General features: G+C 54.6%; 1 protein-coding gene across 1 annotated transcript; it reads right to left on the bottom strand.

The window, feature by feature from the left end:
- Nucleotides 1–6747: 6747 nt before the first annotated feature.
- LOC309446733 (coiled-coil domain-containing protein 42-like) lies at nt 6748–11769 on the bottom strand (the record flags this gene model as incomplete). Its single annotated transcript, XM_082066731.1, has 7 exons — nt 6748–6891; nt 7347–7505; nt 8602–8823; nt 9576–9776; nt 10667–10771; nt 10895–11000; nt 11315–11769. 7 exons carry the CDS (start codon nt 11767–11769, stop codon nt 6748–6750), a joined length of 1392 nt encoding a protein of 463 aa, XP_081922857.1.
- Nucleotides 11770–12958: the final 1189 nt, after the last annotated feature.

The following is a 12958-nucleotide window of genomic DNA, read 5'->3' as shown; positions in this document are numbered from 1 at the left end:
TTTATTGCGAGGTGCTCTGTGGCACTGGGGGAGCTGAGCAAGGCGTGCAGGGCAGTGCCCAGAGCCGGCTGAGTGAAGGGCTGATGCTTGTGAAGTTGCCACCTGAACACAGACCTGGTGTGGTTTACTACAGACAGACGAGCTGCCGTCCCCACCTCACTGGGTTTAGTTTTCAGCTCCGAGAGAAAGGAGGAAATTAGAGCAAAGAGAAAAGGAAAAAAAAATCAGAAGAACAAGATATCATGCAGAAGGAAATGAAAACTGAACAGGAGACTCAAAAAGTGGCCGGGGAAGCTGGAGACAGCGGGTGAGAGACACTCTCACTGCCAAGAGGGCACTCGGTGCTGCCCTGCAGTGCCCCAGCCAGCACTGCTGGGCTTGGGGCCGTGAGCTGGACATAAAGTCCTGTGCAAAGACTCATGGCACCCTGAGGTCACCCACTGTCTCGGTTCCTGTTGTCCCTTCTGAGCATGCCGAGGTGGCACAGCCAGGCCATCACGACAGGACAGGGACTCCCTCTCTGGGTGTGAAGCCCTCTCACATCTTCCGCCCTGTAGGCTGCTACGGCTTCACTGGTGGCCTGGGGTGGTCTCCCATCTGGGTGGCTGCTCAAGAGCTCTGGCTGCCTTCTGGCCAAAACGCCGACTCCTCCAGCTCAGTTGCTGCAGTTGCTGTGGGGTCTTGAGATGGTGTTCCTGCCCGGGTCACTGTCCGACATGCACATGTCAGTGAGATGGTCACAACCCATTTGACTCTTTCCACTGTACCTAATAGCACATTCATCCTTATAAAACACAATGCAGGTGGGATCCTTCCTAGTGCCATATCATAAGCAGATCCAAGTCCCTCCTGCATTTCTTTACCAGCACAGCAACCCAGTGTGTGGGAACCTGCTCTCTAACCTTTGCAAAGGGGTTTCCACTCATCCTTCCTGAGCAATCTCCTCCCACATGGCTCTTACCAGCAGCCAGAAAGGTCCACAAACTAAACCAGTCCCTCTGTGCGCTCACAGACCAGGGTGCAGGGCTCAGAGGGTCATCTCTAGCAAAACAGACCGTGCTTTGGTTCTCGTCAGCTCTGAGTTGACTTCAATGGTCTCAGTCGGATTTGTGCTGCTTATTGTTAATGTCCTACAGCATCCTACAACCACCACCTGCCGGTTCCTGGTGCTCTCCGTGCTTGGGAGAGGCTTCAGCGTGGGCTGGAGGAGTGCCCTGTAGATCACAGAGGCGAATAAAGCTCCTCTCTGCTCTGCCCACCCTGTGTAACGGGGTGAGGTGCAGCACACAGTTGAGGCTGTTGTCCACCAGGGGTGACACGCTGTCATCAGTAGCATCCAGCCTGGAGTCACAGGACAGGTTGGGCCACTCACTCCTTGCTCTTCCAGAAACTGTGCGGTGTCTCCTGTGCCTGGTGTCTGCATCACACACATGGTGCAGTGCAGGTGTTTGCTTCGATTCACAGAGACCAAAGGCTTGAGACCTACAAGCCCCCCCTCACTGTCCCTGCCTTCCCCAGGGCCTTGGGAGGGATGACCAACTAAAATAGTTTATATGGTTGGACTGAGAGGGAGCCAAAGGCGAGGAAGGGCCCATGTTTCAAAACCTGCTCCTCTAATTCATCCCTACCTCCACCCCACAAGGCCCTAAGAGCCAGACTTGGAATCATGGAATCATTTTAGTTGGAAGAAACCCTCAAGATCATTGGGCCCAACCATAACCCACCCCTGGCACTGCCCCATGTCCTGAGAACCTCATGTCCGTCTGTCCAACCCTGCAGGGATGGCGACTCCAGCACTGCCCTGGGCAGCCTGTTCCAATGCCCCACAGCCCTCTGGGGAAGAAATTGTTCCCCAGATCCGACCTAAACTTCCCCTGATGCAACTTGAGGCTGTTTCCTCTGCTCCTGGCGCTTGTTACTTGGGAGAAGAGACCAACACCCTCCATGCTACAACCTCCTTTCAGGTAGAGAGTGATAAGGTCTAAGTCTCCTTCTCTCCAGTGCTTGGGCAGGCAGGGAGGATGGCCAGGGGAGATGGGCATGGCCCTGGCCTGTTCTGTTCTGTTTCCTGGCTGTGTTTGTGTGGCTGGTTGTGGAGAAGGAGTCAGGCTGCTGTCCTGCTCATACGATGCTATTTGGCCCCTGTTTGAACTGATGGCAAAGGTGCGCAGCACACAGGAGCGACACTGTTCATGTGCATTGATTTCAACCCAAACAAATAAATGTCTGTTGGAAGCTTGGTTCGTGGATGGTTTCTGCACCTCTGACCTTTGCAGAGAGATGTCTCAGGCTGTGCCACAGCAGGGTGGGTGAAGCGGAACAGAAACAAGATCCTCTGGAATTCCCTGGTATTGCAAGAGTACAGAGCAGCGAGATACCCAGCCCCTCCATTCTGGCTCTTGACCTAATGTTTCCCTTTTGGGCCCGGCTGAAAAATCTTTGGAAAGGTAAGAAACCGCCTCCCTGGGTTAATCTTCTTTAATGCTCGAAGCCCTGAAATCTTGATGTATTTGTTCACAGATAGCAGCCTTCTGTCCTCACCAAGCCTCAACGCTGCCATTTATAGAGGAGTTGTGGAACATCCAGTGTCTTCTACATGTAGCACTTTGCTTAAAGGGGCACTGAAGGGGGCTGTACCATCTCTTATCTTGGCCCCTGGACTCTCCCCCACCTGTATCCCACCCCAGGTGCTCTCAGGTGGAGCAGCAGGACAGCCAGGCCTGCAAACTGCTGGGTCTGGTGGGTTTTGGTGTTTCCTGTCCTTAGGGTGGGTGATTAAAGAACATAGGAGAAGCACCTTGTGGTGGACGTGCTGGAGAAGACAAGGAGGGAAATGGGCTAAGGGCAGAGAAGTAGGATGGAGTCTGTGCTCTGCTGGGTCTCGTTGGCTGTGCAGGGCCAGGGAAACTTGCAGCCGCTCTCAGGTGCAACATGCTGTCATGCCAGCACTGCTGAGAGGGACCAGGCAGCTCTGGAACCCCCACCCTCCCTTGGATCAGGTGTCTGGAAGCTGCGTGTACAAAAACAATGCTCTGATTTGAGTTTAATGACTTCCGTGTCTTTGCCATCTGGCAGCCGATAGTTCTTGGCATGCTGAGCCCTGGATAAGTGCTGATCATGGTGTGAACGAGCCAGCCATGTCTCCTCAAGTCACTGCAGAAGACAGCGGTTGGTGCTGGCCCAGGGTTGTCCCCGGGCCCCCTTGCAACGTGCCCAAGAGCGGAACTGGCAGGTCTGCAGGTGGGACCATCCTACAGGCTCTGGAGCTGCAGTGCCCCCGTCCCGCCGTGCTGGGGCAGAGCGTGTCCCTGTCCCTCGGGCTGCTCTGGGCACAAGCCCTGCAGTGGGATCCCACGGTGGGTGCTGGGCAGGGCAGCGCGCAGCAGCGAGCACCGGCCTCGCTGCCTCGTGTCCGCACCCACGGCAGAGCAGGCTGCTCGCGGGGAACGCTGACAGGGTCCAGACTGAACCAATAACAACCTCTCAATGTGCTGGGGATTTTCCATCAACAGGCAAAACAGGCTGCAGATTTAGCCAATGCTTTAATCATCTCTTCCCTGTACCAAGAAAAAGAAATCTTGCAAAAAATGCCCCCCACCCAAGCCCAAAAAATATCATGCAAACAAATTCAAACTCTGCAACTCCCCAAGGAGAAGGCAGGCTATTAACAGAAACCAATTATTATACACAGCATCACAGAACTGAAACCCCGGTGCCTGATTAGGTAATTTTAGTCTTTTTCTCCATATCCAGTGCCATCATGAGTCACACGGTCTCTCTTTGCCCAAGAAGCGAATAGAGCTGGTAGGAGCTGCACCTTTGCGGTGCTCAGCACCCCGTGCTCAGCAGCAGGTCCTGCCCTCTCCTCTGCTGGTGCTGGGACCCTGGGCCAGCAGGATGGATCCAGCAGGCAGGAGAAGGGTGCATGGTGGATGGTCCGGGAAACCCTGGCAACTGTGCTGTCCCATCTCTGGAGCAGGACTTCAGGACCAGCACAGCGCCTGCCTGGTTGGACCAATGCATCTCATTGTCTTTCTGTCCCATGCTGAAGGTTCCTCAAGAGCTCAGCTCAGGCATCCAGATAAGAGGCAAGTCTCCAAAATGGCCAGTGCTCAGTGTCCAAAGGACTTCAGGAAACCTGACCCATCGGTGTGTCCTCTCCATAAGCCCAGCCTGAAGACAGCCATGTCCTCAGGCCATCACCCACCGAGCGTCAGGCTCAGAGCTGCAGCCCCTGTCTTCCTCAGGGACTGGGCAGAGCTGCTCCTCTCCCAGTAGCTCCCATCAGCTCCCACCAGCTGCCACCAGTGAGATGCATCAAAATGAGGGGCAGCTGTGGGTGGAAGGAGCAGGGGCAGCTGAGTCACCTCTCAGGATGGGTGTAAATGCTCCCAGTCCCTTTGAATATGTCAGTGCCGAGACGAGATGCAAGGGCACAAACGCCCATTTTTTCTGCTCGGATGAGTCCTGAGTTGACTTTTCCAGCGCAGGCAGCAGCTCTCGGTTTCATCACCGGTGCCTCTATGAGACATTTACCAACCTCTGGGACCCCTGAGGGCCACAGCAAAGTTCGCTCTCTCCTGCTTGTTTGGTTTCTCTTTTCTGCTGCTGTGCATTGGGTCTGACAGAACAGCAAGGAAGGCATCTGAGGATGCTGCTGGCTGGGGAGCGAAGGCTTTCAGATCCAGCCCTGGCACAGAGAGCTGCTGTCCCCAAGGAGGTGACACGCTCCTCATGAGGCCGGTCCCTTGAGACCTGCCTCGTGCCTGCAGACCAGCGTGGAAATCACTGGACACAGCCATAGAAACAGAGAATCATAGAACCATAGAATGCCCTGAGTTGGAAGAGACCCACAGGGGTCACTGAGTCCAGCTCCTGTCCCTGCACAGAACAACTCCAGAATTCACGCCACGTGTCTGAGGGCGTTGTCCAGTCGCTTCTTGAATATTTTCACTCTTGGGGCCGTGACAGCTCCCTGGGGAGCCTGTTCAGTGTCCAGCACCTCTGGGTGAAGAACCTTTTCCTCATGTCCAACCTGACCTTCCGCTGGCCCATCTTCTGCCGTTCCCTGGGCTCTGTTACTGGTCACTAGAGGCATCAGCTGAACCTCTCTGCTCTTGCTCGTGTACCACGGGGCTGCATCCCATCGGTGGGGACATCCTCCTGCCTGCTTTGCTGGCACCTCAGCGCCTTCCCTTGAGGAGCAGCCCACTCTGCCCCTCCCTGGCAGTTATTATCCCCGCTTTACAGACTGAATACAGTGTAATCATTAAAGTGTAGGCACATGGTGGCTGCAGAAAGTTGCATCAGCTTTTACTTTTCCTTGCCAGCTGAAATGCAAACTGTCACTCATCTCCCACTGCTCCGGGGATCTATTCAGAAGAACACGAGACATGTCGTGGCCCACACTGCACTTACATGTCAAGGTTTCAGAAAGAAATGAGCTCTGCTTCCACATATAGCAGCTGAGAAACAATTACTGCCCTTGCCTCTGCAACAAAGGTTTTCACTATTGTTTTCTTCTGCACGGGCATCACACTGCACAGGGTCATTTTTCTGCTGATGGGTGGTAACTCGCTGAGCTTCAGTGGCCCAACATGGGGCTGAGCTCAAGAGGCTCGAGGGAAATTGGGTTTCCAGGATGAGTTCTTGCTGAGACCTGAACCAAAGTACCGTGTTTCTAATTGACTTTATTCCTATCAATTCGAGCCTGTAGAGAAAGTGACAGCAAAGACACAGAGGGAATGTCCTCAGTTGACTCTGCACCCAGTGCTCCCACCCTGAACTCCCCCTTCCTCTGCTGCCCCACCGAGCAGCAGCACCAGCCCTGCAGTACATCTCTTTTCCTTGTCGCTCACGAAAGCGCAGATTTGGCGAAGGGAGGGGATTAATCTGTGTCTTCCTCACTCTCAAAGGGATCAGGTGCCTGAGCAGCCTCCAGGCATTATAAACACAGACCAGCTGCACTCAGACTTTCCTGGAGGATGCATTAGCTGAATCCACTTCTCTGGGCTCAGGACAAGAAAAACCACTGGAGAGAAGGGAGCAAGTATGTGATCAATGGTCTCTTTGATGCACAAATCTGTAAGCTTATGTCATTGCGTCTTTGGTCCATTCAAATGTCCTCCCTAACAGACTCTGAGCCCAGCCTGAACTCCACAGTGCGACTCCAGAGCCGTTTTTAGGCCTCTTGTTTTGCATTCGTCAGGTCAGCACTCACCATGAACAGCCAAATGCTTGGTGCACCCGCCTGGCTGGTTCATCCTTCACCTATATCCATTCTCCACACTTTCCAACATCCTGACGGGGAAGGTGAGTTTCAGTACGCAGCACATGGCTGTGCAGCAAAATCCACATCTGTAGATGTGCTGGGTGTGGTGGGGGAAGATCTCTGAAGCTCTTCCAAAGCACCAGCCCCCACCCTGCTGTGACGTCCCTCTTAAACATCTCAGAGCTTAGTCTGGGTGGAAGGTCCGAATGTGAACACCAGCACTAATGCTGATTTGAAACTCTACTCCTGTCCCGGCCTGCTCTCCCTATTTTGCCTGCTTTGCTGGGATACTGTCCCCTGCAACCAGAATCCCACCTGCCAGAAAAGGCACCCCATGGCCTCTGGGGTGAAGATGCTCTGATGCTGCCAACCCTCCCAGGAAACAGAGAGACACTTCAAAATCTTTGGTTATTTTAATAGTATGAAAGGGACTGAGCAACTGGGCAGGACAAAAGAGCTAGGAAGGTTTTGAACCTTCACGGACGTAACACAACACCCATAGGGCTCTCTGTCCTCCTCTTGCCCTTAATGCTCGTGCTTAGCTGCTCGCCGGTGGCTCTCCATGTCCTTCGTTTCACCTCCGTAACGATGTCTTTGAGGTCTAGGACAGACTGCTGAATCTAAGGTAGGGAAGAGAGATGGTAGAGGTCAGAGCAGGGCTGGGAACAGGGGGCAGAGAGGAGCCCACTGGCCCTTTTGGAGTGCAAATTTCACCAACCAAAGTGAGCAGGAGGATAAAGGCAATTGCCCTGCTGGATCTGCACCACCAGAATGGGCTTTTACAGGTGAGTCAGAGGGGTGAATGAAGCCAGACTGTGGCCATGGGTGGATCTGCACCCCCTGCCCCAGCCTGCCCAGCTCCCAACAGGCACCCAGCCCCTGCTCTGCCTCCCGGGACGAGACAGGTTTGCCTGGTGTCCTCCGCCCATTCCCCGTGCCCAAGAGACAGCCCAGGTGGAACGGAAAGTGTCTGTTGGGCACCTTGATTTCTCTGGGCTTTCCCCTCCCTTTGGGCAGCTGAGGGTCATTACTGCTCCTCTTTCTGGGCAGGGAGGGGGGTCTGGCTTGGCTCTACCATGTCCAGCTGTCTGAGGCTGTCATCCTCCGGCACATGCACTTTTGCTTTCAGCTGCGTGTTCACGCACTGGAAGAGGTGGTGGATGGCCATCTTCATAGTCGTCAGCATGAGGGCATTCTCGGCATTCCTGTTCTGGATGTCGGCCCAGCGAGCAGTCTGAGGAGGGGAGGAGAAGGAGAAGGAGAAGGAGAAGGAGAAGGAGAAGGAGAAGGAGAAGGAGAAGGAGAAGGAGAAGGAGAAGGAGAAGGAGAAGGAGAAGAAGGAGAGACACACAGCATGGTGATATGTCCCAGCAAAGATGCTGCTTCAGTGCTGGAGACCCTGGCTTCCACACTCCTTTGTTTTGCTAGGAAGAACCTGTCCTTGCCCAGGGCTATGCTGGAGGTGGTTCAGCTTGGTGTGGTGGAAGCAGATCCACAGCTGCTCCTCGAGCAGCCCCATCTCTCTGCCAGCTCCTGCACTCCTCATTCTAGCGGGTCCTCCAGATACCCCGATAGTTGACACCCTGGGGGCAGCACATCCCACCACCACCCGCCCGGACCAGGCGCTTTCCAGCTTTGCCTGGTGGGACTCAACTCCTGCAGCTGGGAGTATCCAGGAAGGGAATTTGGCAAGGCCCCCTCAGAGTGATGCAGAGGGAACAGAGGCCAGCAGGGCTGCGGGCATTTCTACACATTGATGTGCCTTGTTACAGCCCAGATGACCACCAGTTTGGTCATTTTTGGACTGGTAAGGCGGGAGGAGAAGGGCCGAGCCCTGGTGTGCAGGTGCTGTGCAAAGGATGAAAACAAATAAAAAATCAGCAAAACCAGCTTCACTCTGAGGCCCGAGCCATGAACAGTGGAGACCACGAGATGTTCCACACTGAAGCCCCATTACAGGGATGATGCTGCAAGGAATGGTGAATGGAAATGAGTCTGACCGGGCTACACAAACCCAACAGGCATGTGATGGAGCATGCTTGGGTTTTGTGCCAAGGCAAACCTCCCCCAAGCCTGGGTAGCCGATCTCCTTTGACTGTGAGTTCAAACAAGAAGGGAAAGATCCCGGCGTTTTTGTGAGGGCCTTGTTTTAACCCCTGACATAACCTGCTCCAGACCTGTCTGTCATTTGTCCTTCTGCAGCCCCCTGCAGGGACGAAATGAGGCATCGCCTCCAATTACAAAGTCTGCTACTGTGCCTTGCCATGACCCTGTGGCTTAACACAGCCAGGCCTTGGAGATCTTCCCCTGCCCATCCCGCAGTTCCTCACCCAGAAGCGGACATCACTTTGAGCCTGCGCAAAACGTTGTTGGAGCTGCTCCAGCTCATTTTGGTACTGCAGGGTCTCAGCTTCTTTCTCTGCCTCGTACTGATCCAGGAGCACCTTGGTTTGCTTAATCATTTCCTTGTCCTTCTCTTGTGACTGCTGCAGGTCCTTGCGCATCCTCACCAGCAGCTTGTAGCGGGAAATGACGTCCTGGATGTCCTCAAACTGCAGCACAAGGATCCTGGGTTTAGTAATCCCCCTGCCCTCCCCTCATGACTGCAAGTCTCATGCTGTTTGGCACCCTGTCCTGACCAGGGACAACACCCCCCCCAGCTGAAATATCTTCCCCTCTTGGCGAGCCTGTTGCCCCAGCTGGTTTGTGAGCGTTGCCACATTCCCTGTTTGATGACACCCCATTGTGCCGGTCCCAGAGCTGCCACTGCCAGCAGCAAGGGGAGATGTTGAACCACTGCCCAGGTGAGAAGTGCTCTGAGAGGAAACAAAGCACAACTGCAGCTGCCAGCGCCAGGTCACCCAGCCATGGGAGGGGGGCAGCCGGACCGCAGGAGTGTGAGCGATGCAGGGAGGGACGCCCGGACACCCTTGAGAGAGCCACAGCTTTTCTGACAGCTGCCTGGGCTCCCATTCTCGCGCAGCTTTGCACTTGCCCCAAACCATCCATGTCACATGAAACAGTGACACAAAGGGGTCCCCATTCCCCTCAGCTCTGTGCCTTTCCCCCTTCTAACACTTTTTCTTTGGTTTTCTCAAGCCTTCATCTCCTCTGCTTTTCCTCCCCTCACTCTGGTCCCCTTGGCTCACCTCGCTTGCAGGGAACCTCCTCCCATCCCACCTGAGGTCTCTGGGTTTGACCAAGTGTCGTGATTTCCCTGCACTTGCCTTATCTCCTCCAGGTTTAACATCCACATAAAGCCCTCCCTGAGGCCACGATCTGTCTCTCTCATGTCCAGACTCACCTGTGGTGAGATCTTCACCACATCCTCCAGGTATTTTTTGAAGATGGAGTACTTCTGCACTTGCTTGCTCAGCTTCTGGTGTTCCTTTTTCAGGGCTTCGAGTTTCTTCTTAGCCCTCAAAAGCTCCATCTCCTTTTGTGTTTTCTGCTCTCTTTCTCTCATGGCTTTCTTCAGAGCTTGGACTCGCAGCTTATCATCTTCCTAGTGATGTTTCCCCCACCAATACACACACACACAGAAGGAAAGGAAGGCAAGGGAAGATGGAGCTGGGTCAGCCAGCAGCACTGGGAGGAGAAACACTGACAGGGGACAGACCAGTGCTGCAGCACCCCTGGGAACATCCTCACTCCCTGTTTAACGTGGTGTGGTACAGGCCCGCCCTGAAACTTTGCTTCCAGAGCTCCAAAATGCAGACTCTGGAGCAAACTGTTATCAGGGAGAGAAGAATCCTGAGAGTTTGCACTGTGACGGATACGGCCTCGCCTCAAAGTTCACCTCTGGAGCTCAAGACACAGACTCCGCAGTGAACGGTTATCAGGGTACAGGCTCCTGGAGAGAAGGTCAGCAGCATTCGGCTTGACATATTTCCCCAGGCAGTAAATAACAGAGTGAACCTGTCACCGAACTCTTTCACGTCGCACTTCTCTTTGAGAAATCTAAGCATTGTTCTGCAGTAAGCAGAACCCTAAATTACTCCCCCACGCCACATGGCCACCCCTCTTGCACTGACCCTTTGCTCTTGGAGACAGGCACCTGGGACAGAACTCTGATTTTCAGACCTACTGGGATCTGCCCTTGGGAGTCACCTGCGTGTCAACAGTGGGGACAGGCTGAGATCCTCCTTGGGGGATGTTTGGGGCCCTCAGGAGATCACACTGGTACTGGACAAGCTCTCTGCTGCCCAAGCGCTATCAGGGCTTTCCGCATCTGTAGCACAAACCCCCATGCCCTGCCAGTCCTGTTCCTCACCCCTCCAGGCTCAGGGGAGGCTTGGACACAAGTGCTGGCCCGAGACAGTCTCCCAGGGGAGGGGAGAAGGTGGCGCTGTGGCTCAGGGTCACGTCAGAGGAGCTGATCAGGGCCAGGCGTACCTTTAACCTCCTCATAGATTTCTCCATGTAGGTTTTCAGCTGGTCCTCCTTGGCATGGAGTTCCCTCCACCGCTGGGCCATGTCGGCCATCTTCTCCTTGAAGGCCTGGCAGCACCAGAGCGAGCGTGACGTGGCCGCCCGCACCAGGAGCCACTCACCTGCCCATTGCTGCCCTCCAAAAAACCACAACACCCCTACAATGCCCCAGCACCCTCCCATCTTTCTCACCTCTTGCTTCTCCTCCAGAGCCTTTTGCACCTGCCTGGCTTCTTTCCTCTTCTCCTGGAGGCGAATAAATGGAGACAGGGAGCCCTCCTCTGTCAGCCTGTGCTTCCTGCCACAGAAGTTTCCACCAAGGTTACACGTTGGGTCTGGTGCCTGGGCAGGGTGCTGGACTGTGTCCAGAGTGGGATGACGGGCCAGAGCAACCCAGCACCATCTCAGATCCCGTCTGGCAGCGTGGCATCCCCAGCAGGGAACGCTCTGACAGAGCAAGGGGGGCACAGGAGGAACAGGGTGGGGAAGGGAGGGAGGAGAGGAGGCTGAAGTGCTGGAGATCGGGGAGTTTGCCACCGTGGGGGAAGGAGGGATGGAGGAAACAGGAGAAGAGGATGGAGGGCATGGAGGTGGGTGGAGGAGTCCCCTCACCTGAGCAAGGGCAGGAGGTTCTGCCTGTACTGCTTGAGGAAATAGGCTGGCAGGTCCTCTTCGCCTTTGGCGGCCATCGCTTCAGCCACCAGCAGGGCCAGAAAGCCCAGGCCCTCCCGGCACTGCTGCTCTGGCGGGTCACCCCGGAGCTGCTCTGCCAGCCGGGGAGCGGCACCGGGCAGGGGATGGGCCCCTGGGTGCCTCTTCCCTCTGCTTTCCAGGACCTTCCTCGCCCCGGTCCTGCCTGTGGCCACCAGCCGCTGGTGCCCAGCTGGTGCGGAACGTTTGCCAGGAGCAGCTGGATTGCGCTCGGGTGGTTCCTTGGCAACCGAAGCGGGTGGTGCCCACTCAGCAGCGAGGGGGCCCGACCACTGCGTCCAGCACCAGGACCCTTCAGCACTGAAGGAAATCTGAACAAATGCAGATTTCTTTCCCTTCCTTTCATTTTTCCCCATTTTTCCTCTGCTAAAAACCAGCCCCAGTGCCCTGTGGTCTCTGCTGTCTTGGGCAGGTATTTCTGCGCTCCCCCCATCCACGTCCCACGGTCTCAGAGCTCAGGGCTGAGTCTGCTCCTTCTCTCCCAAAACACCAGGTGGAAAGACACAGAAACCGAGGTACGTCCTCAGGGATGTTTGATCACTGTACTGCCCACGGTTCCCTGTGTGGCCCTGAGGTCTATCATTCACTAAAAAACAATAACTCTTTTTAAAACAACTCATTTTATTTTTTCCCCGAACAAGGCATTTGAACAAGGTCCATTGCCCAAAATAAAGCGGAGGTATTCATGGGCCAGGTGGGGAAAACCCTACAGAGGACGGTAACTTTCGGCTCCTTCCACAGGACGTTTGACCCTTGATGCTCCCTTCTGTCAGTCTCTGGCTTAACATACAAGAGTGTTTCTGTGAGCTACTGAAGCTGAACCGCCTGCCTCGGTGCAAAAGGGTGTGTGGCTCTGGGGGAGAAATCTTCCTGTCTGTTCAGCCCTGACTTTCATCAGGGAAATTGTTTTCAGGCAGACGTCACCCCTTGCTCATTATAAACCAGTAGGAGCTGGGGAGGGGCTGCCAGATCCATCTGGCACTTTAAACAACAAGAAGATGTATGGGCCAGGAAGGGGCCATTTGTTATTTGAGATGCTTCATGTAGAGACAAATGACCCAAGGCGGAGCAGTGAACGTGCCTGCATTTCATTATTGAGGTTCAAATTGGTCCTGCCTGTGGCAGGTGACTTCTTCTCCGTCCATCCCGAGGTTTTCATGGGGCCATTCCCACCCTGACAGGTCAGGCAGTTTAAACTTGGTCTTCTGGAGCAGTTTCTGGACCTTGGCAGGGACAAGTCTCACCTGGGAACAGGGCTCAGCCCTCCCGGCAGCAGACAGGGCCCCTCCCGGAACAGTCCTGCCCACCTTGTTTCCCCTGGGCTGGAGGAGACGCTGTGAGCGGTTCAAAGGTGCGATGCAAACATCGAGATATTGTCTTGAATTAGTGTAACTGTGATCTGTTCGCATATTTGAACTTGGTGTTTGGTTTGCGTGTCTGAGCTCAGTATTTTAGTTTGTATATTTATATTTGGTATCAAAAGAATTTGTTTGGGGAGGTAATTACAAAATGAGAACCGGTTCCATTACTAAAGTACCACCTTGC

The sequence above is a fragment of the Streptopelia decaocto genome, assembly GCF_964273445.1.
Source record: "Streptopelia decaocto genome assembly, chromosome: 16".
In the NCBI taxonomy this organism is placed as follows: domain Eukaryota; kingdom Metazoa; phylum Chordata; class Aves; order Columbiformes; family Columbidae; genus Streptopelia; species Streptopelia decaocto.
This window is presented reverse-complemented; position numbering and strand designations above follow the sequence as displayed.